We start from the raw sequence: 26883 nt of genomic DNA, 5'->3' as shown, positions 1-26883 counted from the left end.
TGGTGCCCACGATTATTTTAATGATATGGTAATAACATAATTGATAGATTTAGAAGGCAAGCCTGCATGTAAAATAAGTGATCAATAATGGCAATACAGAAGGTGACGAGCTGAACGATGTCAAATTAGATTTCTTTCTCAGACTTAAGAGCTCAGGCAGCATGTACATGGATTGAAATGTGAAGATCCTGAAAAGCTCAGACTTATTATTATTTTACAATTAATATCAATGATTATCACTTGTTTAGTCTAATCGATTTAATTTAGCATCGTTCTTGCAAATAAATACTTGCCAGAATTACAATCTTACTGTGCTTTACACTGTGCCTGTGCATGAGCGTTATACCATGTATGTATTTAAAAGTCTGCATTGAGGTTTAGTGCACCGGGCAGTCAACTGCCATTTTTTTACTCGTTACGTATCAAAGCAACTAATTTTTTGAAAACATACTAAAAATCAGTTGAATTGTTTCAAAAAGTAAAAAAGGTTAAAAAAAGTCAACAAAGAGTTTTATTTATGTGCGCATGTCTTGTAGCAACCGCACCCAGTCAAATCAAGAGCCTTCAAAGCTTCATCTAGTCGAAGGCAAACATAAGTATTGTCTTCTTTTTCATTTTGCAAAACACCATATCCTAAAGGCACGTTTACCCCTCCTTCATTCTCAAAATATACGAGAACTCCCGAATCACCAGATCGAAGAAAATCTTCGCTACTCTCCACCTTAAGAGCATTTTTAAATAAGGTATGCTTATCGTACTGGCACGAATAGTTGATGTCAACAAGTTTTCCTGTTTTGCTGCAACCGTTCTTTTTCATTTCGACACCCCCATTTTTTTTTATTTTCTTGGGCAATCCATTCCATTTTTTATTCCAATGACGAGGAATATCTACGTCAAGAAGAGCTTTAGTGCAATCAATGGACGGATCATTCGCATTTTCAACCTTTATTGCCATTATGTCGACTTCATCGTTATATTTCGGGAAGGCTTGATTACCAAGTCTAATTTCAATACCTTCAGGAGCGATGAAGAAAAATTCGATGCCATTGTTCAATGTAGCTCTAATAGATTCAGGTATATTCTCGACGTCATAGGGTAAGTAAAACGCACTACGATATTCTTGATGATCAGAAAAACATGCTACGTGGGCACAAGTCAAGGCGAAATGCTGATTATGTTTGCAGCAAAACATAGTCAATGTGCCATTTGAAACATCATTTTGTTCAGACAAAGTACGATGCATTTGCTTAACTTTTATGTTCGATAAAAGTCGAAATTTTGGTTTCTCCTTTAAATCTTTGATACGAACATCAAAATATTTACAATCCTCTCTTCCAAATTCATTCTCAATACTTCTAATCGCATCTTCTTTTTTTACATCGCTCGCGGTCACATAAAAAGAAGGCTTAGGAAACCACTTAATTCCAAATTCTCCATTCAACCATGAAAAACTATAAATAAAGATGAAAAAAAAGATAGAAAAGTAGAACTTACACTACGTTTACATACATCATAGTTTTTTCCCACAGAAATTCGAAAATGAGAATGTTTTCAACTTTTCCTGCAACACAATAAAACAAACTAGGCAGTAATAAGTAAAAAACATTCATACTGTAAATGATCAAATAAACGCTCGCTGTCAAGTGAACGCTTTCCATTTAATAAACGACCACTATTACATTACATTTATGATAGTATAATAATTGTATTATATTATGATAACTGTAATGTAAACTATGTATTTTGTCTTGGTTTTCTTTTCATTTCTTGACCCTATGACGGTAAAAATAATAGAAACGCCCGTCTCTATAAAGCGCTTTGTATCAATATAACGCCCCCTGCTAGAACACTTAAAGTTTATCAAACATCCCGAGCGTTAATTAGATCATTTACGATGTTCAAAAACATTTAGCTAACATTTAATAGGTTTTGATTGCCAAAGTTAATGAATTCACCTATTCAGTTTTTTCCAAACATCTGGACGGATCTTGCAACTTTCATCAAGAAACTTCTTTTTGAAGTCAGCAATGTTTTCGTCTTCGTCTTCGCTTTCACTCGAATCGTCGGTCTCACACTCTTCTTCTATTTCCTTTTTTGTACCTGCAAAATAGTAATAACTGTAATATCATCTTTTAAAATAATAAAACAGAGAATTTGTCGTGGTGAAAAATTAGAATATCGCCATAAAGAGAGCAATTTCTATGGTGAATAGACTGAAACCAGATAAAAACCCACGAAACCCAAGATAAAACTACGAAAAAAACTACAGAATATCAAGAAAATAGATTTACCCTTAACAGATAGCAGACGTTTGGGTTAGTGCTCTTATTCTAAAATAGTCCTTTTCAGGACTCTAGATTTTTCTTGGTTTTCTGTTGGTTTTCTCTGATTGGTTTTTTTTCTCGGTTTTATCTTGGGTTTCATGGTTTTTATCTGGTTTCAGTCCATTCACCATGGCAATTGCTCTTATTTAGGTGATGTAATATCATCGATAACAAAAATTCTATATCTTATTTATTTTAATTATCAAGCCTCATATTTAGCTTAAAACTACGTCGTAATTATTTTTGAAAGCAAAATTTAGTCTTTAAATGAAATTAGCCAGGCATAGCCAAATATATGAATATGCTTCCCCCCCCCTCGCACATACGAATGACGCCAAAAATAGCATGTTTAACGTCAATCGAGGCCATTAAGCAATTGCACTTGACTAAGTTGCCAAACAGCTAGCCAAAAGAAATACAATTTAAGATGCTTATAATCGGCAAATGTTTTCAAACGTTTTAGGTCGAAGTTCCGAAGTTTTTTGATGTAGTAAATAAGAGGAAATATTTTTTCATATCAATTTCAAAAACATTTATTTCTAAGTCGATTCGTTCCATGAGTATAAGTAGCGACAGTCTTGAGGAGTTGAAAGGGGGTTGGAAAAGTAAAGTTTCTGTCATAAAGTAAGAATATTTTCTGAGACTAAAACTGCTCATTCATCTTAAACCTATTGTAAATGGTTTGCTTTAAATTAGTTTATCAGCGTAATATCCCCCGGTGCTTAAGTTTTTTTGCCTCTTGGGGAATATTTGGTTTTGATTTGATTGTTCGAATTTGAACAATACGCTTTTTTCCTCGTGTTATAAAACCGCTGGCAATTTGCCGAATTGTCGAAAACACTTGGATTTTAGATAAAAAATAGTTGTACCTAATGATGACCTAGAATGTTATCGAAAAAAAGTTATTTCTGCCAAATGTTTTTTTGAAAGTTTGCGAGGAGCGAATCAACGCTCTTAGTGCCAATACTTTTTGGATGTAAAAACACTACGGTAACGGTTTCCGACTTAAATGAGGGTTTGGGGGCATGCTCCTCTTAAAAATGTGTAACTACTTAAAGTTTCTCTAAAACCCTAAATCAACGGCAGATTTTGTATATGATCTAATAGCCAGAAGTTTTTAAGAACGTAGCTTACTCTTGATGTGTCTACAAGTGTATTAAAGTCAATTTTATCGATAACACGCTCGAAGGTTGCAGTTTCTTAAAGAATGAGTCTCACGGTAATGCTTTGAGCGCTTAGCATTCACAAGCAGCCTTTTTCGGGGCTCCCTAAAATGGCGGCATATTAGGTTGTCAATGCAGCGATATGTCTACTTTGACTGATAAATCCACGGCAAAGCGCGGTCAGCCAAGAAATGAAAAAGAAACAACAAGGATTTAATTAATTTCCTCAGGAATTGTTTTTCTCTCTGTATGCTTTTTCAAGGTGTCCTACCATTGCAATAACCAAAACTGGGCCTACACAGAAAGCTTCAAAAAAATTTCCATTATTAAATTTGGTCCATGCTTTGAATTAAGCTTGAAGCTTTTTAGTTTCATAGAAAAAATTGTATGTTTTTTCGTTTGTAAAGACTTGCCAATCATTACATTTATTGTCTGTTGTTCAATACATCACCTATATAACCAGCACTTACCAATTTCAGTCATAGCTTCTGGCAGCAGTTTGACTCCTTGGATTTTTGAATGTGTTTTTTCATCTGTTTCATCAGTTATTTGAAGATTTTTGATGTTTTGTGCATCAACTGGACTTGGAAATTTAAGAAGGTCGTCCCTTACGATGGCTACCTCGTACAACATCTCAAAAATATGTCCAAGTTCGCCATAATCTTGTCTAATCTCTTTCGAAAGTTGTTCGATTACACGTGGCGATAGCTTTAGGGCGTCCTCAATAGTTTCATCTTTAAGGATAAATTTCAATAATACTATCAATGTTTGTTTGAATAGCTACCTAGCTTGTGCCTTTTTTATTCTTTTACAATGATAATCGATCTGGCCACTGTTTTACCATTTTTCTAAGTTTTTTTTTGTCGCAAAACAGAAACAAAAAGCCACTAAAAATTAACGAGTGACGAGAAGTATTCTCTTAGCAACTTTCATATTATCACGAAAGGTTGAACGAGAATCATATGAAATCGAAAAGGATGTTAAGCTATAAGTATTTAGGTTTAGGCCGGTGGCGCTGCATTAATGTGAGTTTATTCTTATCATCATTCATTACATTTCGGCCTTCCCAGTAGACTTTCTGCCTTCTCAATTTTCAATCACTACTTTTATTATCTGTTAGTAAATACATTACCAGTTTTTTGTGCAATTTTTGGCAACAATGTGATTTCTTGCGCTGTTGAATGTGTCTTCAGCATGTCCAGTTTCCAGTTGCAAGGCTGTTCAGTTTTCACTTTTTCTGCAACGGATGTCGAGGATAATTCATAGATTGTAAAATAAAAAATGAGATTTATACTGTACTTTTAACACATGAAGTATATTCTCTAATAAATGATTAACATAAACATTAACAATAATTGCAAGTTACGAGCTGCAATATTGCTAGATTTACAATTGATCATTATGAATATAATCAACATTCTCTTTTGCTCCTTTATTGCATCTTTACATTGGCAGACATTAGTATGATAAAACTTACCTTGAGCTTTTTTACGACTTTCCCGACCTCTTTCATAAATTTCCTGAGCATTTTCATAACACATCTTGGCTTTTTTGTATTCTCTAGTTTTTTCAGAGTCCGGTTTCCGAAATTCTCCACGTAAAAGTTCGCCAGCAAATTTTCCAAGTCCCATTTTTTCTAAATGATTTGCAAGGTGTTGTCGACTAAACGTGTCACCGTCGTTTAGATATGTCAGTATTTTTGTAGCTTTTTCTACATAACCTGAATAAATCAAGGTGTCGGCCCTAACGATGTCCGCTTTGTCTGACATACCAGCAAGAAGTGCAAGTCTATTATAATTTGCTCCTATCTTTTTTGAAAGATGAAAGATTTCATAGTCCGAGAGTCTTGCACCATCCTCAGGATATTCTGAAACTACAAATTTCAACATAATATTATGGCAGAACAGTTTTATTTATATGGCTTTTTGGGTAGTTCATGTCTTTTGAGTGGCTGTTAACATTTATGATTGGCGCGGAAACATGTGTCAGTTTTTCGAATATCCGAAGAAATTTGATATTTCTTTAAAAACAAAAAGTTACAAAAAAGACAAAAACTGAATTAGTGATTAGGAAAATTATCTGAGCAGCTTGGGCAAGAAACAAATTAACGCATCTTTACATTGACAGACATTAATATGATAAAACTTATCCTGCGCTTTTTTACGAATTTCCTTAGCTTTTTCAAGACATTTATTTCAAGACACAAATCACACAAACAAACACTCTTGCTTTCCTCATAGTTTTCCACGGCAGTGGCCTTAATTTTCATTTTTTGTTTATGACTTGTTGTAGCTACTAAGTTTTATCTTCAGTTTTTTGAAATATTTTTCCTTCTTGGTATGAAAAATCTACAACTTTTACCTGGAAAGGTCCGTGCAGCATTGCTGACTGATATAAGCATATATGTGACTAAAGCTTATTATTGCTCATAGCCACTGGGCAAGAAACAAATTAATGCATCTTTACATTGGCAGACATTAATATGACAAACTTACCTTGAGCTTTTTTTCGACTTTCCCGACCTTTTTCATAAATTTCCTGAGCATTTTCATAACACTTTTTGGCTTTTTTGTATTCTCTAGTGTTTTTAGAATCCGGATTTCGAAATTCTCCACGTAAGAGTTCGCCAGCTAATTTTTCAAGTCCCATATTTTCTAAATGATTTGCAAGCTGTTGTCGACTAAGTGTGTCGCCATCGTTTATATATGTCAGTATTTTTTTAGCTTTTTCTACAGGACCTGAATATACTAAGTTGTTGTCCCTAACGATGTCCGCTTTGTCTGACATACCAGCAAGAAGTGCAAGTTTATTATAATTTCCTCCTATCTTTTTTGAAAGATGAAAGATTTCATTGTCCGAGAGTCTTGTATCATCCTGAAGATATTCTGCAACTACAAATTTCAACATAATATTATAGCAGAACAGTTTTATTTATATGGCTTTTTGGGTAGTTCATGTCTTTTGAGTGGCTGTTAACATTTATGATTGGCGCGGAGAAATGTGTCAGTTTTTCGAATATCCGAAGAAATTTGATATTTCTTTAAAAACAAAAAGTTACAAAAAAGACAAAAACTGAATTAGTGATTAGGAAAATTATCTGAGCAGCTTGGGCAAGAAACAAATTAACGCATCTTTACATTGACAGACATTAATATGATAAAACTTATCCTGAGCTTTTTTACGAATTTCCTGCGCTTTTTTACGAATTTCCTTAGCTTTTTCAAGACATTTATTTCAAGACACAAATCACACAAACAAACACTCTTGCTTTCCTTATAGTTTTCCACGGAGGGGCCTTAATTTTCGTCTTTTCGTAGTGCGTTTTTGTAGCTACTTAGTTTTATCTTCAGTTTTTTGAAATATTTTTCCTTCTTGGTATGAAAAATCTACAACTTTTACCTGGAAAGGTCCGTGCAGCATTGCTGACTGATATAAAGCATATATGTGACTAAAGCTTATTATTGCTCATAGTCACTGGGCAAGAAACAAATTAATGCATCTTTACATAGGCAGACATTAATATGATAAACTTACCCTGAGCTCGTTTACAATTTTCCCGAGCTTTTTTACGAATTTCCTGAGCTTTTTCAAGACACTTGTTGGCTTTTTTGTATTCTCCAGTTTTTGCATACACCATAACAAGATTCTCTAAAGTCTCAGCAACATCATCATGATATGGACCTAGCGTTTTTTCACAAGTTTCCACACGTTTTTCTAAAAACTCTTTAGCTTTTTCATACTCTCCAGTGGTATAATACAACAAACCAAGATTGTTTAAACAATCAGCAACATTAACATGATCTGGAACTCGCAATTTTTTAAAAAGTTTCAATGCTTTTTCAAAAAAATCTTTGGCTTTGTCGTATTCTCCAGTACTATAACATAACAAACCATAAATTTTCAAAGCTTTAGCAACATCTTCATGATCATGCCCTTTTGTCCGAATTTTCAGAGCTTTTTCGATAAATTCTTTAGCTTTTGCGTATTCTCCAGTTTTGATACATGTCCTAGCGAGATTTTCCAAACAACTGGCCGAATCAGGATGATCTTGACCTAGCGATTCTTCAAAACTTTTTTGGGCTTTTTCAAAGTTTATTCTAGCTTTGTCATATTCTTCAGTGCTATAACACAGCCACGCATAATTGTTTAAAGTATGAGCATTATTAACATGATCTGTCCCTGGAGATGTTTCTAGAATTTTCAGAACTTCTTCATAATTCTTTTTAGCCCCGTGATATTCTCCAGTTTTGGTATAAGTCATTGCAAGATACTTTAAGTTAGCAATATAACGATCTGAACTTTGGTTTGAATATTTAAGAGCATTTTTAAAGTTTTCTTTAGCTTTCTCGTAGTCTCTGAGGTTATAATTCACGTTACCATTCCTGGTAAAACGCTCAGCAGGATGAAAAACGTCTGAACTTCGCAAATCGCCTTCTAACTCCAACAGCTCGTCCATAAAATTAGCTTTATGTCATTTTCCAAAACTACAGTAAAAAGTAACAAGATTGTTTAATGATTTAGCAACATACTATCGATAATAGAGGTGAATCCAGGATTTTAAATTCAAAATTCCACAATAAGACTGTTTGTTAGAAATTTATATTACTATTAGTTGATATATGATACAAAAAGTACGGATGGTAAAATAAAGTTCAAACCTATAAATCGTTTACTTTCATTTAATGTACGGAGAGCTAATATAGTAAGTTTCGAAATACATAAAGCTACTGCAGAGTTTATCAAAAAACTAGACAGGTGGGACAACGTTGCTAAATTGATAAGCACGCAAAGTTTGCAAAAACTTATGGTGCAGATATAGATAGTTATGAGGAGTTCCAATGGTTTATTTGACAGTAAAATTGTAACAAATTTTAACCAAATTTAGATAGCAAAATTTTAATGCTTTGAAGTTATCTTAAAATAGATTGTACAAAACAATTGCTTCTCGGTGATAAAATTTTACCTCTAAAAATGATTAAATGTGCAACAATTTTACCGTAAAATAAAAAAGATTGAAACTCCAACTACCAAAATCATTTGGAAGCTTTATGCGTTGATCAGCTTAGCGACGTTTTCTCAACTGTCTTTTTTTTGATGCACCTTGTATAAAGGCAGCAGTTGTAAGAATTATAAATTGTAAGAAATAATTCAAAGTGTTAATTTTATCATATTATCTATGCCACCTCTGGCCAACAATTTACGTCAATGTTGATGACTCTATAAACACATGCAATCTTTGTTTATCTTTTATATTAACTGAGAATGACTCAAACTTTCATAATTTCGAAAAACTTACTATAGGCATCCGTGCAAGATATATCAATATATGATAAGTTGTTTTGTGCAACAAGATTTAATTATCAATAGATATTTGTGTAAAATAAAGATCCGATTTATGACTTTTCATTTTTTAATTGTAGTGATATTGTTATTTAACTTCAATTTTAACGTGGCGATGCATCTGTCTTAGCATTTATAGTGTTTGGTCCTTGTCGAGTGTTTCTATTGTGTTTTATTTAAAAGTTCATTACACAGCAAGAGTAAACGCTTCAATAATTTCGACGACATTTCTGACATTTTCACCAAAATGTTGAAAACCCAATAAATAGGCAAGCGGCTTAAGTGTTTTATAAATGTCAAGAAACATGTACATAGCAAAACTTTATGCTTCAGTATTTAGACACAATAATTTTACAGTAAGTTGATACAATATTAGCATGTCGGCGAAAGGCAGTTGCTAATTAGAATTGGATGCACTTGAAAGTTTTTTGATAGTTTGTAAATCAGTTTTTAGATAAATCGTGATCTTTAGTTTTAGAAGTGCAATTAATTCGTATCGAAACGAAAGACCGATAAGAATTTTGTCTTTTTATGCTACAACACTATCAGCAATTTATCATTTAAAACCACTTTCTTAAAATGTACATTAAACATAGCTATTTGAACGTTCAAAACTATTCCATGTTCATGTAAAATTTTTGGGTATGACAATATCAAAAACTCACAATATTTAATTTATAATATGATAGCTTTGCCAGAAAACAGCTGTGATTTTGAATTTGCGAACACAAAAATAGAGAACCACTGTCAGCGAGTATTTTTTTCCAATGGTTACTAAATCTATTAATTTTTAGTCACGTTGATAAACGTACAGCGCAAATTGTAATTACTTTAGTAGCGGTCAGCCATGATGGTAGCTAGTATTTTTATTTTTCTATAATTTCGTAGAAGCACTATTGCTAATGCGCATTTAATATACAATACGAGTGTTTTTTTTTGTTTTTTTTTAAATAAAATAGACATGTTTCGACATCTCATGATGCCATCTTCAGTATAAGTGGAATAATAAATAATAGAAAGTTTATATAAAAGCAATATGATACATAAATTACAACAATAATAAGGAAATAAGATAAATTAATGGGGAGCTTCCGAGCGTATATAGACTAAATATTGTATTGAATTTAAAACTTGAACATTGAGGTAAGGGTTAGTTTTGTTAATGTGGAGTGCTTCTTTGATTTTAAGGGGGAATGAAGCAAGAGGGTGAATAGTTAGTTTTACATGAGTAACATTTAAGAAGGTGTCCGGTAGATATGAGAGTTTTTGTCTGTTGTGGTGTGTTCCCTGATTCCGGTAGATAAATGGCGCGAAGTTTCGCCGTTTTGGGGAATTAGATCCCGCTCAATTGAATTCATATACCACCATTGATTTAATTGAATCAGGGATCGGGTCTTTGAATGAGAAAAGGTTTTTGATTTTGAATGATATGAAAATTAGTCGAATGTCAATATCTGTACAAAAGCGTTTCTTAATGTTTGTAAGTCTGCCCTGTGTGTGTCGTGAGTAATGTCCGATGTATGGTAGTTTGAAGTATAGAGTTGTTATTTTTGAATTTTCACTTGTGTTGATCGTGATCGTCGTGTTAGGAGTTTCGGTATCTAGTTTGAGGTTGTTGCGTTGTTTGCTGTCGAGATATCGTTTTACGGTTCTGTTAATAAAGTGTAGTGGGAAAGACTTTCTTAAAAGAGTGGACGTGATGTTTTTTATGTCTCGTTGAAAGCCATTGTTCGTATTGTTAAGTTGTATGCTCTGTCGATTGCTGCGCGTTTAAGTCCGGAAACTAAATAAGTTTATCAGAAGTCCTGTGTATGTTGGTTTGTGATATGTAGATGTTGTACAGCTGTCAGGGGAATTTGTTCGTAAAATGTCAAGAAATGGCAGTTGATCTTGCAGTTCAGTTTCAAATGAAAGTCTAATGTTTGCGTGCTGTGTGTTAATGTAATTATAAAACTTCATGGCCTCAGTTTCGTTAGTAAAAACACAAAAAATATCGTCAAAGAGTGGTTTAGTGTCGTTGTAATTGTTTAGCCAGTTTCGTTCATGTGAGCCCATGAAAATGTTAGCAAGTATGGATGCTCAGGTAGAACCCATCGCAACACCGTCTGTCTGGTCATAAAATTTTCCATTATATTAAAAATGCGTCTGTGCTGTTGCTATTAAAAACAGTTGTGTGACGTCTGTCCTGTTTATACTGAACATGGGGTTATGAGTGAATATTATGTCAATTGCTAGGTTGATGGTTTCAGTAAGTGGTATGTTAGTAAATAGGCTTTTAACGTCGTAGGAGATGAAGAATTTGTGACAAGAAGTTGATGAGTTGAAAGATGAGAAGTCGTCGAGGAAAGTGAAAAAATCTTTAGTGGAGTGGTCATCTGGTGTTAGTGGTGTTAGTTAAGAACTAAGATACTTTGCTAAATTATAATTGTATGAGTTAATTGATAAAACTATCGGTCGTAGTGGAGACGATTGTTCTGGTTCTCGCTTCTTGTGAAGTTTCGGTAAGCCATAGAAGCGTGAGGGTTGAGAACCTCTGGGGAAGATATCATTATAAACTTTGTTGTTAATCGAGTCTTTCGTTAGAAGCTTCCTTAACAGTCGTTTATTTATTTATTTATTTATTTACATTTATTTAAAATTAAAAAGTATACTACATCTAGGTATAAAATAAACAAACAAAAAAAAAACAAAGTATGAGCTATATAAAAATAAAAATATTAAGTCTATAAAGATTATGCATGCCATGGATATTTTCTTTTATCTTCAATGTTATTTCAAGCCTCTGCACCTCTATATGCAAAGCTACGTTTTAAGGCAATTGTTTTTGGTTTTGGCAAGTTGAGAACGTGATTGTTATTTCGTAATTCATACATTTCATTCGTACGTATTGAGAAAAACTGTCGAAGATAATCTGTAGAATTGCCTTTCATTATTTGTAACATTAAATTCTCTAATTGCGCTTTTCTCCTTTCCTCTAAGGTGTCCCAAGAGAGTTTAGCTCTTACAGAGTCTGAGGCAGATTTATAGCAATCACCTCTAATTATTCGGCCAGCTTTATTTTGAAGTTTTTGTAATTTAATCTGTAAACTATTGGAGCAGTTTTTCCATACCAAAGAACAGTAATCAAAATGTGGCAATACAAAGCATTATACATGACTTTAAGCGTGTCTTTATCAAGTATTTTTTTGATTTCCGCAGTACGCCAATTCCTTTGGCAGCATTTTTGGCCACATTTTCCATATGATTTTTCCAATCGTTGCAGTTTGGCTTCACATGATAGTGTGACGTCTTCTTTGAGTGGGGTGAACTTTGCTGTATTGTTAATGATTTTAAGGCAGGAGTTACGATACATTTGACGATTCATAATAACAACGCCGTTGCCTTTGTCCGGCTTGAGAATGATAATGTTTGGATTGTTGCGAATGTTTTTAAGGATGCGATGTTTTTTGAAGTCAGCTGGTGTCGGATGATAAGATGAGATATATGAGTGAGCGATGTGTACCAGCTCTGTTTTGTGCAAGATAGCTTTGCGATACGCAAACGATTATTACGCAGTGCAATCAAAAAGCGAACAAAGGAAGAACGGAAGTTATCGAATGAAGTAACGAAAATATCAGAAAGTTTAAAGAATAATCTATTCTCTCTCGACTGGAGTATTTTAAACAAAGCTCTGGAAAAAAACATAACCAAATACCTACAAAAGACAATTACCACACATCGGAGAAAACTAAGTAATCTCACGAGGGACAGAACTCTAACATTCATACACAACGAGACGATAACCAATCTATCATCACACCAATTAAAAGACGAAGAACTAGAACTACTGAAAAATGGCATTGGGTTCAGCATTAAACCACTACTGCTCAACTCAACCGACATTCTGGCAACATTCGAAAAAATTCCACAAAATTATAAAACACATCATTCGCAATCAAGAAGACGACACGCATCTCAAAACAGAGCTGGTACACATCGCTCACTCATATATCTCATCTTATCATCCGACACCAGCTGACTTCAAAAAACATCGCATCCTTAAAAACATTCGCAACAATCCAAACATTATCATTCTCAAACCGGACAAAGGCAACGGCGTTGTAATCATGGATCGTCAAATGTATCCGTAACTCCTACCTTAAAATAATTAACAGTACAGCAAAGTTCATCCCACTCAAAGAAAACCTCACACTATCACGTGAAGCCGAATTGCAATGACTGTTAAGGAAGCACTCCACATTAACAAAACTAAAGCCTGGGCCACACTATCGTCTATATTGACGAAAACGAAACGAAAATTCGTGCACGAAATGTATGCCAGACACGACGAAAAATTACAAGCATGTTTGCAAAGCCAAAACTTTTTTGGGCAATAAGCAAGCGGCATTTTTGACGGATTAAAAAAAATGGCGATCTCTAAAAGAAAAAGATACTGCTTTTAAAGTTGAAAACAAGCAACAGCAAACGTCGATACAGGATTCATCCAATTAATAAACGACGTGATCGTCTTGGACTATTTAACAACTTGATTAAAGAATTACGAGAGCCGAACAATGAAAATAGACACATAAAATACTTGCGAATGACGACGACAAATTTTGACTACATTTTGGATTTAATTAGACCTCACATCACTAAAGTTGGCACACATCTTAGAAAGTCTATTAGCCCTGATTTATCAAAACCTCTTGCCACTCCGCCATGTTTGAGTACAAAGTCTGATATTATTAACCAATAGTATGCGTTTTCGTTAAAGAAAAAGGTCAAAAGTTCAACTCATCTAATATGCACGAAAACGAAATTTTCGTCGAGTTTTCGTTCAAAATTTTCTTTGCGGCAGTTTTCGTTCTGATTTTCGTCGATATGAACGATAGTGTGGACTAGGCTTAACCCTGACCTCAATGTTCAAGTTTTAAATTCAATACAATATTTAGTTTATAATACGCTCGGACGCTCCCCATTAATTCATCTTATTTTCTTATTATTGTTGTAATTTATGTATCATATTACTTTTACTTGTATTATAAAAGTTGTCATTAATTGAGTGAGGAAGATTAGCATATGAATGCCACAGCATTTTGGTGAGAAACATTCCATCTCATATAGTGTTTTCTCCGAACTCATCGCAATCAGTCACTAATTTCGGTAATATCTCATGACCAGGGAAAACTCTTGAAATATGCTGATTAAAGTTAGTGTCCCAACAATAAATATATTAATCAGTAGATTGATTTTGATTTTGACAATAGTATATACTTAATTTAATACTATACAATACAATACAATAATATATCTTACCTTATATCAAAAAGAAGGTTGCTCAGGATGCAATATATCTCTAGAGCTTGGTTCGATCACCTTGGTGACATAAAGAGAGAACAAAGAGTTACTAAATTTACCAATTATTAGCCATTGGGCAATATTCCTCTTCAACCTCATGGGAGATTGATCTTTAAGTCTCCGTCGGCCATGATGTTTTGAAAGTTGTACAATAGTAAATATTGGACACATCGAATTCTCAATGCTTATCAGTTCACTGAATTCAATCAACAAATGACGTCAAAATAAAAAGTTTTGAAAAGCTGCACCATGAATAAGGAAACTCAAGAAAATATATATTTCAGTATAAATTACTAAAATGCCGCCAATGATAATATCTCTCACTCATAACAATTTTGTGTATAACGTTAATGTATAAAGAACACATACATTAAAAGCTCTCACCTTTTTAATGAACTGAAGTTACTTCTTTTCAGCAAACGCAGTAAACTTGTTCGCCTTTTTATGATTACCAACAATTATATTATGTCCCGATTTTTCTTAAAATATAAATATTTTATAAATTGAGAACGATCCTAAATAAATGCTACGATTGCTAAAAGTTTCACATTTAATATGAAATAGCTCAACAGCAATTCACATAAACGTACATATTGTACTTTGTAAAAGCGTCGATGTTTGTTTGTTTTATACGCCTTTAAATGATTTTAACTTTAAAAGGTTTTCAAACCTAACATTCGTGAGAAATTGTCGTCATACTATGCTTTGAGTTCAATTAGTGGCAAGTCAAACTGTGCAACGGAATTCAAATATATTTAAGAATAGATTGTGATGTAAAGCAAAGATACGCTTCATGATTTTTTGTGTCGTCATTTATAATATTTTTTAACTCCTTAGTGCAAACACATAATGTTTATGAGGACTTCAATTTTGCGATGCATTTATCATGGCATGATGGTGTATAACAAGCTATTGCTATGTTTATGTACGACAATGATAACTTTGGCTATCGTAAAACTGTGTGTGTAAGCAAATTCCAGTCTTTAAATGTGCGCGCATGACAAGCTATAGTGTTTGCATGTGACGTCGTCTTTTCGCTATATGAGATTTCCCCCCAACATGGCGACTAAAGGAAACACTCTATGTATGATCTTACGAGTTCTCACCACCATACATGCGCTGTATTGCATAATCATGACGTATCTCTGATTAATTATTACTGTTGGCTGCGCCATCATTAATATGGAAACTCGAGTGAATATATACAGGTGATTCAGGTTTAGCGTTGGACAGAAATGTTTCTCACGTTCGTTTTCGCCGCTGAAAATTGACGTTTCCATGCTCATAAAGATACGTTGCTGACGTTTCATATCTTACATATAAATTTCACGATTTATTATTCAAATGTGGTAAGATCCCGACAGCTGAGCCGAACCTAGGTTTTTGTGACCACGTTAAAAATTGTTCTTTAATAGGTTGTCAATACAAACCTTTAAGTTTTAAGATAAAATTCAAACATCTCATTATAAATCACTACATGTAGATCTTAGAGAATCATAACTTGTTTTTAGAAATTATATATGTATATATATAGAGTTGAACACTATAACGTTTTTATCGCATCTATAAACATAAGTTAAGCGTTCATTATATTTGAAAGAATGTATCCATATAGCTAAGTATGCTTGGATAACAGTGATGGATAACCATGCCACTGCCCTCAATAAGGAAACCCAAGCAAATACATCTCAGACAAAATGGTGCTAATGATAATTTCTTTAGTGATAACAATTTGTTTAAAAATATTCACATACCAAGATATTCTTCACAAGCACTCACCTTGCTCGTCTTTCGAGCTTCTTTTGAAAATTATCAAAAATTCATTATTGTATATATACATGTATAAGTTTCTGGTTTCTTTAAATATAAATATTTTAAAATTTAAGAACCGAACAAAGCGCTGCGTTAAATAAACATTTTGTTTCATACTCATGTTTAAATAGATTGACAGGCATTCGCTTTAACAAACACGTTATACCTTTTAACCAAGTCGACGTCGATGTTTCTTTTATCTTAAACAACTTTAACTTTAAGATTTTGACACTTAAATTTTGTGCAGGGTAATCATTATACCCATTCTGTGTGTTGATAATTGTAGCAAGTCAAACTGTGCAACGGAATTTAAATCATCTCAAGAATAGATTGTGATGTTAAGCAAAGATACGCATTATGATTTTTGTGTGTTGTTATTGGTAATATTTTTCAGCTCTTAAGTAAAAATCATTTAAGATAACTTTGATTTTGCAATGCAGTGTAGTCATAGTATGCTTGTTATAAGATTCTTTAAGCGTTTTGGATTTTGTCAAAAGCTTGATTCTTTGAAAGTTAATTGCACAGCAAGAGTAATTGCCATGCGATAACTTATGCGATAAACTGACATTTTGGCCAAAATGTTCGGAACAGCAAATAGACCATTTGTTTAATGGTGTAATTATATCTTAAATAAAATACACAAAGTGAGACTTTGTAGAGTTTTTCTTACACTATGTTGATGTGAGAATAATACAGTTAATTGATACAATATCACCGTCAGCTTTAAAGTATTTCTAAAATAGTTGCAAATAATGGTTACAGACAAAAAATATTTTAGTGATCTAGATTATTCAATAACATATTTAATAGATTAATAAGGCAAGCCGGGGAAATATGTGATTAATAAGAACAGACATTTATTTAATTAATCGATTAATTTCGCAGACATTTATACCATCACTCACTGGAAGAAACCAATGCAATCCAGATGAGCGAGCACTCCTTTCACTTCCTATACGATTTGGTAATCTAAATATTATCAACCTAGTTAAAAGTGCAAATGAAGAATATCTTGCTTCCAAAAAGATCAGCCAATGCTTGAAAGACATGATTGTTCAACAGAAAGAGATACTTCATAAACCTCAGTTACAGTCAATCAAAATGACTTTACGAGAGCAAAAGAAGAAGAAAGTGGATGATATGATCCAGGAAATAAGAGATAGTTCTACGCCAACAATGCAAAGGAAGCTAGATATACTGAGCGAAAAGGATCGTCATCATGGTTAAGTGTACTTCCATTACAAGATCAAGGCTTTAATTTGAACAAAGGGAATTTCGAGATGCATTAAGTTTACGTTATGGATGGCAATTGAAAAATACCCCTCTGCACTGCATTTGTGGAAAGGCTTTTGCAGCCGATCACGCGATGATATGTCCTCATGGTGGTTTACCAATAGTGAGACATAATGAAGTTCGAGATATAACAGCACAGTGGATGGCAGAAGTTTGCTCGACAGTTGTGAAAGAGCCACAATTACAACCTCTTTCTGGGAAGTGATATTACCTCGTACAGCCAATAGAAAGAAGAAGCGAGACTAGATATTCGTGCTAAAGGTTTTTGGTCTAGACAGCAAGATGCATTTTTTGATGTAAGGGTATTTCACCCAAACGCGTCGAGCTACCAAAACACCAATCTACCTGCACTCTATCGTCAGCATGAGATGGCTAAGAAAAGGGAATATGGTGATCGAGTAAGAGAGATTGAATATGCTGCTTTTACACCACTGGTCTTTTCAACATCAGGTGGTATGGGGAAAGAGACTTTAATTGCTTATAAACGGCTAGCTGATCTGCTGGCACAAAAGAGAAAGCTGCAATATGGCATCACGCTAGCGTGGATGCGTTGTAAACTGTCTTTCGCACTGATTAGGTCAGCAATTACTGCGATACGAGGAAGTCAATCTGCCTCAACTCGCGAACATTCTTTAAATATTGACCTAGGTTATTGGGAAAGTTGTCTTTACATTTGACTGTCCCTTTATCATGGATATTTTTAAACACTGATTTTAGTCATATGTGATTCAGTTTTTTAACATTTATATTTGTAATAGATAATAATGATCATAATAAAATACGTTTTCAAAAAATATATAAAAAAAAAAAATAATAATAAGAACACAGAACTAATGACGTCAAAATAAGAGGTTTTGAAAAGCTGCGCCATCAATAAGGAAACTCAAGAAAATATATATTTCAGTATAAGTTACTAAAATGCTGCCAATGATAATGTCTCTCACTCATAAGAATTTTGTGTATAACGTTAATGTATAAAGAACACATACATTAAAAGCTCTCACCTTTTTAATGAACAGCAGTTACTTCATTTCAGCAAACGCAGTAAGCTTGTTCGCCTTTTAATGATCACCAACAATTATATTATGTCCCGATTTTTCTTAAGATATAAATATTTTATAAATTGAGAACGATCCTAAATAAATGCTACGATTGCTAAAAGTTTCACATTTAATATGAAATAGTTCAACAGCAATTCACATAAACCTACATATTGTACTTTGTAAAAGCGTCGATGTTTGTTTTTGTCTTACATACCTTTAACTTTAGATGATTTTAACGGCTTTAACAGGTTTTCAAATTTAACATTCGTTAGAGATAATCATCATACGCTCCTTTCAGTTGGTATGTGGCAAGTCAAACTGCAAAGGAATTTAAATAATTTTAAGAATAGATTGTGATGTAAAGCAAAGATACGCTTCATGATTTCTTGTGTTGTCATTTAAAATATTTTTTAACTCCTTAGTGCAAACACTTAATGTTTATGCGAACTTCAACTTCGCGATGCATTTATCATGGCATGATGGTGTATAACAAGCTATTGCTATGTTTAGATACAACATTGATAACTTTGGCTATCGTAAAACTGTGTGTGTAAGCAAATTCCAGTCTTTAAATGTGCGCGCATGACAAGCTATAGTGTTTGCATGTGACGTCGTCTTTTCACTATATGAGATTTTCCCCCTACATGGCGACTGAAGAAAACACTCTATGTATTATCTTACGAGTTGCTTACTAAATCATATCGATTTTTAGCCACTTGGCTAGTTTCCTCGCCCAGTACAAAGCAAATTCAGAATTGCGGAAGTTTGAAAAGCTTCAAACCAAACAAAGGAAAGCAGAACTAGATGTTATGTTTCACAAAGCAAATTGTTGAGCAACAGCCTTCAATATTTTTTTGCCATCGTAAATATTTGACCATCAATCCTTATTGCTAATTAGTTCGCTGAATTAAATCAATAACTAACGTCTAGTTGAAAGATTTTGGAAAGGTGTGCTATCAAGAAACCAAAGAAATATATTTCAGACAAAATACTGCGAACGGTCATAATTCTTTCAGTCATAGCTATTTGGTGTTGAACGTTATGTATAAAATAAACATGCATTGAAAACTCTCACCTTTTTTGATGATTATCTTACACACCTTTTACTGTAGATGAATTAAAATTAAGGTTTTTCGACTCATCATTTGCATCCTTTGAGTTATACGTGGCAACTCAAACTGTGCGACCGAATTTAAATCATCTTAATTAAGAATAGATTGTGATGTAAAGTTAAGATATGTGTTATGATTTTTAGGGCAAGATGGTATCATTTATAATTTTTTAATCTTTAGTCAAAGAACTTGTATTTATGAGAACTTTTATTTTGCGCTGTATTTATCCTAGTTTGCTTCAGTAAGGATTCTTTAAGTAATTTGTTCTTTATACTCGTTTGTGTTATTTAAAAATCGATTGTAAGCAATTGACAGTTAACGCTCCAATAATTTTGACAATAATACTAACATTTTAACCAAAATGTTGCAAACGGCAAATACATAAAGTCCTGGACTGTTTAATAAATCTCAAAAAATATATACAAAGCAAAGCTTCATGTTTTCAATCATTTCAACATGAGAATTGTTAAGTAAATTGATACAATATTGGCACATATCAGCGTGAGACAAGCATTATTTTTACAGATACAAATATTATTGAAGCAGTTGCAAATGTTTAGGAAGACAGAAAATATTTCACAAAACATGGGATTTGAAAAACAGATCATTCAAAAACACATTTTGATGGGTTTATAAGGGAAGCGGGAATATAAGAAAGTCTACTATATAATAAGGTATTTTTATAAGCAAGTTGATATCATAGAGGAAAGTCACCAATGAAGTCTAACTACCTATTTCTACCAAAGGTTTGGGCAAATCTTGCGCGCTAATGACTTTAGTGACGTTTTCCGAACTGTTCAGTTTTTTTTATACACTATGACTTTGTATACATGGACCAAAGATTTCAATGTTGGAACTTTTCTCTCTATTATACTCAAATCTTCTTATCCATAACTGCGATGCATGCTGATGTCAAACAAATAACGTATTGGTGTCATATCATATCTTATACAGTATCATATCATGAGCAAAATTATTATTTTATTAATTGAATAAAATGACAATGCAGTTGTAGATAGTTATGCATGAGATGGCACAAGGATATTTTGGAGAGATTCAGGCATTTATTAGAGTGATACCATTAGCATGCCAAGTTATCACTACATACAGCTACAAATCACATATGGTCCTAAGTTGTGATGATATTTTGCTTGTTCTGTTTATTAAGCTTTCTGGCGTTATTGCATCTTGTAGGATCTCCACTTTTTGTAAAATAGAAGCATCTTGACTATTATCATCTTCATTTCCTTCACTAGGTCTAATCATATATATATATATATATATACACAAAGTGTATTACAATGTGCCTTCCCGGCTATCACCATAATAATAATAATAATGGACTCGGGTTATCGAAAGTAATTCAGAGCTCAAATATGTATTTTTGTTGTTGCGAGATTACATAACCGTGATTGATAGGAAGTCCTTGAACCAATTAAAATCGTTCTTGGATCGTTTGAAGCGTCAGTGTCACTAATGACATATATAATAAACAAGCATAATTTACTTACATATTATATTGTCATATGCGAGATTGCAGTGCCGTGAATTTCGTTGTGCTGTTTGACAACCATTATAATACGCAAACATACACAATAACACTGCTTTTGAGTAGCCCGAGTGAACGCCTGAAAAGCGTATTGTTGTATGATTTATAATCTGCAGGCAAACACATGTAAGGTCCAGGATTATAATGATGTTGCTTCTTGTGCTTTTTAATTTCACATAGCTACTTTTTTTTCCTGTCTAGAAAAAATTTCTCAGACTTTTTGTCTCATTAGGTCATTTGACCATGAGTGAGCAAATGTAGCTACATTGGGATGAATATTCCTTTGATTTGTGACGTTTATATTCAAAATATAGATTAGCTTCACAAAACCTGAAAGTGTGCATATATATTTTGAAGTTTGTTCTTCCTTTCAATTTTCCTTTTTAATTCAATTAAGTTTCTCTTTTTGAGAATTCTAACTTTTTTTTGCTTTCAAACAAATTTTCTTCCACCAAATTCTAAATTTTTGCTATTTTATACAGCCTTGAAACTAGGCACGGTATTTTCAGACAACTTATATTATAAACAATAATTGTGCCTGACTGATTTCTTTTTCAAAGCAACTCTCTGATGGAATTAAGCAATTTACGTTCAAAAGAAATTAAACGTTCACAGCTGAATATATGAAAGAACACCCCCCGCCTTCACTGCGCGTTTCTAGGCACTGGCATCAGTCGCATCACCTTTTATCTTCCACTGAATCCTGACATGGATTTTGCGTGTAAAGTGTTCAAGTCTCAGTAATTGAAAGTAGTTCTAGTGGACTGTTTTTTCAGCATATACTTACCTTTAAATCCTAAGATTTTTGGTTTTGTAAGTAATTTACTTTATAACATTGCTTTTGGTATGGACCTATAAATTTCATTGTAAAACGACCAATCGGCAAAACTATCACTCATTAAAATATTTGGACAGTTGCATACAATCTTTACATAAACTTTATTTTACCCTGGTTTTATGAAGTTTGACATAAATTACATTACATTGGTGCCAATTACATCTATGCAATTAAATGCCTGTTTTTTCTGTTAAATAGAGGTACAAAAACGTTTTAAAATATGTTCTTATTAACTTGACATGTGTCTAGATATTACATGAAATCCCATTCTTAAGTTCAAATCAACTACCTGATTGCAGTATTTCAACCATAGAGATTATTTACCTTTATTTGATTGTTTTCTCTACTAATAAGGACTTATCAAAATACGACACAGCTCGATTTATCTTTACACGTGCATAATTTACTATAAATTGGAGTTTAAAAAAGTGTAAAGTAGTTGAGCAACTCATTGTTGCAAATTTTTATGGTATAAAGCACAAATAACTAAAGCTGTATGTTATACGGGAATTGTAAGGTGATTCTATCCGTCTATCGCAATCTTCCTCGTAATAAGTCGTCGGCCAATCTTCCAAAGCCAATTTTCTCTAAATTATCAGCTAGCTCCATCCGACTAAAGTTCAACCTGTTGTTTATTCTTTTCAGTACTTCTGCAGCTTTTCTTTCTGGACTAGGAAATTGAAAATTGTTGTTCATTATGTTGGTAACCTCGTCTGACAACCCAGCACGAAGTCCAAGTCTGTAATAATCTCCCCCTAGCTTTTGTGAAAGTCCATCGATTTCAATGGGTGAGAGCCTCGTACCATCCTCACCTGGATCATCTGTATAACGATAATAACAATTTTTATTGAAATAGCTAAAGTTTTTCTGATTGTTTCCATAATATTCCAATGTAAATCGCCTTTTCTTGTTTTACGCGACTGTTTAATCTTCGGTTTCTGGAAATATTTCTCTTTCTTGGTATGAAAAATCTATAACTATTCACAGCGAATGATCTACGCTTAGCTGACAGATATATAAAACATTAAATATGTGACTGCATGAAGCTTATTATTGTCCACATCGACAAGAAATAATGAATGTTTACACGTTGGTAGACTTGCTGCCTCCAAATCATTAATTTTATTGTTTGTTGGTCAATATACATCATACACGTATTTTAATGGCTCTTACCAATTCTTTGAGCAGTTTGTTGCCACATTGTAATTTCTTGCGTTTTCGAATCTGGCTTTTCCCCGTTGTTAAATTTCTAATTTCCTGCAATGGATGTTGTGAATATTTTTCTGAATGTGGAAAAGAAAAATAATTCAAATGATATTCTGAATGCAGGAATTAAGTTCTAAGTAATAAATTTTAATTTGCAGAGTTACCCGCTGCATCATAGCCACTGCAATTAATTGACCTATTTGAATATAGCTAATGAACAAGTTATTTTTTTGTCAGATATTTATGTCTTTTAGATCAATCAAATTTATTTTACATATGTTTACATTGTATAACGAAATAAGACACGATTGAATCATATTAACACATCTATACAAAACACACTGAAGCGTTCAATATAGTTGAAAGCAACGTATACACCTATAGCTTGGTATGCTAGCTGGACTTATCACAACGATAGAGAACCCCACTCGTGCAGTGACATATTTTTGCACACTGCTTACTTGCTTACTAAATCATATCAATTTTTAGCCACTTGGCTAATTTCCTCGCCCAGTACAAAGCAAATTCAGAATTGCGGAAGTTTGAAAAGATTCAAACCAAACAAAAAGGAAAGCAGAACTAGATGTTATGTTTGACAAAGCAAATTGTTGAGCAACAGCCTTCAATATTTTTTTTTGCCATCGTAAATATTTGACCATTAATCCTTATTGCTTATTAGTTCGCTGAATTAAATCAATAACTAACGTATAGTTGTAAGATTTTGGAAAGGTGTGCTATCAAGAAACCAAACAAAATATATTTCAGACAAAATACTGCGAACGGTCATAATTCTTTCAGTCATAGCTATTTGGTGTTGAACGTTATGTATAAAATACACATGCATTGAAAACTCTCACCTTTTTTTATGATTATCTTACACACCTTTTACTGTAGATAACTTAAAATTAAGGTTTTTGGACTCATCATTTGCATCCTTTGAGTTATACGTGGCAACTCAAACTGTGCGACCGAATTCAAATCATCTTAATTAAGAATAGATTGTGATGTAAAGATAAGATGTGTGTTATAATTTTTACGGCAAGATTGTATCATTTATAATTTTTTTATCTTTAGTCAAAAAACTTGTATTTTTGAGAACTTTTATTTTGCGCTGTATTTATCCTAGTTTGCTTCTGTAAGGATTCTTTAAGTCAATTGGCCTTTATACTCGTTTGTATTATTTAAAAATCGATTGTAAGCAATTGACAGTAAACGCTCCAATAATTTTGATAATAATACTGACATTTTAACCAAAATGTCACAAACGGCGAATACATGAGCTATTTGACTGTTTTATAAATCTCAAAAAATATATACAACGCAAAGCTTTATGTTTTAAATTATTTCAACATGAGAATTGTTAAATAAATTCATACAATATTGGCACATATCAGCGTGAGACAAGCATTATTTTTACAGATACAAATATTATTGAAGCAGTTGCAAATGTTTAGGCAGACAGAAAATATTTCACAAAACATGTGATTTAGATCATTCAAAAACACATTTTGATGGGTTTATAAGGAAAGCGGGAATATAAGTAAGTCTACTATATAATAAGGTATTTTTATAAGCAAGTTGATATCATGGAGGAAAGTCACCAATGAAGTCTAACTATCTATTTCTACCAAAGGTTTGTGCAAATCTTGCGCGCTAATGACTTTAGTGACGTTTTTTGAACTGTTCAGTTTTTTTTTATACACTATGACTTTGTATATATGAACCACAGATCTAATAATACACTAGATAGTGCAACTGACATAAAAGTTGAAGCCGGGCAAATTTACTTCCGGAGCCCCAAAGTAGTGAGAACCAATATGGCGTTGTATTAGAAAATATCTGCTCCAAGTTAATTTCTCGCAATTATTAGCAAATCGCGGTGGTTGCATCAACTTTTTTGCACTATTTATGAAATAAATCATTGTGACTATAGTTTGTAAGAAAAAAATTGCAGAATACGCCAATACATCGCCGTAAAATTGATTTCAAGTGTAGCTCGATTTGAAAGCATCAGCAGCGACTAAGGCTTAAGTACTGGAATTTACACATCTAAATATCGTATCACAGGACAATCTGCGATAGTGTGGCTTAGTTCATGTGGCAAATACAGCGATATCATACTCGATCTATGGATGTATTGTAATAGAACAGGCATATTACAAAAATCAGTCAGAAATTGACACATGTTACAAGCACAAATTAAATATTTTGCTCAGAATAAATAATTTAGGTTTGATATTTTCAATAACAAGAATGTGTAGAAAATTTTATATGCATATACATGCCTGAATGGTAAAAAGACAAAAAATGTTGAAAACAGTAGCATAACATCACCATAACAGTACATTAAGCACTGTGGGCAGTGGCCATATAACCCACTGGTTTAGACTATGACAATACATTGTTTATATATATGTTTAAAACACAGTCAATACTACAAGTCTGGTGACTCTTCTTGCTTTAACAAGTAAATATTTTCCCCGTGTTGGACAGAGTGTATTGTATCAACCTGTGGTATCAACAGTTTCACAAGTGACCTGCTATTTTATACTTCACAAAAATTTGGTGTAACAGAGGTAGACTCATAATATAAAACAAATTCCAAAGAAGCAAGACAGACTCTATGACATAGACAAACAAGACAAGCAAGACATAGACAAGACATAGACATAGACTCTTCGAGGTAGACTCTTCACATTCTTTCTGTAAATAATTTCTGAACGTATTAATTACTCACATCTTGACATAGCTATATTCGTTTGCCGACCAGAAACACCAGAAAAATGCATTTCTGGTACAATAATCCAGTGCAATATTTAATTATGTACAGTGAACAATATACTTTATATAAATCGTGAAAAATCTTTCAAACTGTTATCTCCAACTCGTTTTACTTAACAATAAATATCGGAAGATAATTCTACGACGTTCGATTGAACATTTTGTGGCAGATTGTGCTGTGATACGATATTTAGATGTGCAAGTTCCAGTATCTTAAGCCTTCGTCGCTGTTGATGCTTTCAAATCGAGCTACACTTGAAATCAATTTTACGGCGATGTATTGGCGTATTCTGCTATCTTTTTCTTGAAAAACTATGGTCACATTGATTTTTTTCATTAATAGAGTAAACCAGTTTATGTAACCGTCGTGACTTGCAAGTAATTGCAAGATATCGGCTTTGACCAGATATTTTCTAATACAACGCCATATTGATTCTCACTACTTTGGGGCTCCGGAAGTAAATTTGCCCGGCTTCAACTACACTTATGATGTGTAAGCCGTTGCACTATCTAATGTATTATTAGATCTGTGATATGAACCAAAGATTTCAATGTTGAATCTTTTCTCTGTAATATACTCAAATCTTCTTACCCACAACTGTGATGCATGCTGATGTCAAACAAGTAACGTATGAGTGTCATATCATATCTTATACAGTATCATATCATGAACAAACTCTTACCTTTGCAAGGAACGACTTGTTTTCAGCTAGTATAAAGTGTCTTGTTCGTCTTTCAAGTCTCTTTTGAAGATGGTCAATAAGTATATTTTCTGGTTTTCTTAAATTATAAATATTATAAAATTTAACGTACGACACTAAATAAATAATATATTAGCATTGCTAAATTTTTCATTTTCATAATGAAATAACTTGACAACCATTCGTTTTAACTGACACGTTATACCTTTTTAGCACGTAGATGTTTCTTGTTTATCTTACGCCTCTTTTACTGTTGACAACTTCACCTTGAAGGTTATCAGACTTAAAATTTGTGCAAGGTCATCATATATGTGATAAATATAAATCGCAAAACTGTGCATCGGAATTCAAAACATCTTAAGAATAGATTGTGATGTAAAG

General features: G+C 33.1%; 2 protein-coding genes across 9 annotated transcripts; both read right to left on the bottom strand.

Annotated features, from left to right (window-relative positions):
- LOC124451240 lies at positions 1–26858 on the bottom strand. Of its 8 annotated transcripts, none has more exons than XM_047001867.1 (13): positions 26708–26857; positions 26485–26581; positions 18530–18633; positions 18277–18371; positions 14537–14646; positions 14126–14185; positions 7022–7971; positions 5983–6378; positions 4965–5360; positions 4620–4724; positions 3958–4221; positions 1956–2100; positions 1–1451 (listed from the first exon to the last, which is right to left on the bottom strand). In XM_047001867.1, exons 7-13 carry the CDS (start codon positions 7941–7943, stop codon positions 512–514), a joined length of 3168 nt encoding a protein of 1055 aa, XP_046857823.1. In that variant the 5' UTR covers positions 7944–7971; positions 14126–14185; positions 14537–14646; positions 18277–18371; positions 18530–18633; positions 26485–26581; positions 26708–26857; the 3' UTR covers positions 1–511. The 8 variants fall into 8 exon arrangements, with proteins under 8 accessions (XP_046857823.1, XP_046857821.1, XP_046857828.1 ...); XM_047001865.1 differs by having other exon boundaries at positions 14552–14646; positions 26708–26856; XM_047001872.1 differs by lacking the exon at positions 4965–5360 and having other exon boundaries at positions 14552–14646; positions 26708–26858.
- LOC124451246 lies at positions 21897–23097 on the bottom strand. Its single transcript, XM_047001877.1, has 2 exons — positions 22988–23097; positions 21897–22635 (listed from the first exon to the last, which is right to left on the bottom strand). Exons 1-2 carry the CDS (start codon positions 23013–23015, stop codon positions 22346–22348), a joined length of 318 nt encoding a protein of 105 aa, XP_046857833.1. The 5' UTR covers positions 23016–23097; the 3' UTR covers positions 21897–22345.
- Positions 26859–26883: the final 25 nt, after the last annotated feature.

Source organism: Xenia sp. Carnegie-2017, unplaced genomic scaffold (genome assembly GCF_021976095.1).
Source record: "Xenia sp. Carnegie-2017 unplaced genomic scaffold, XeniaSp_v1 HiC_scaffold_24, whole genome shotgun sequence".
Classification (NCBI taxonomy): Eukaryota; Metazoa; Cnidaria; class Anthozoa; order Malacalcyonacea; family Xeniidae; genus Xenia; species Xenia sp. Carnegie-2017.
Note: the sequence above shows the minus strand (reverse complement) of the source record. Positions and strands in the feature narration are given on the sequence as shown.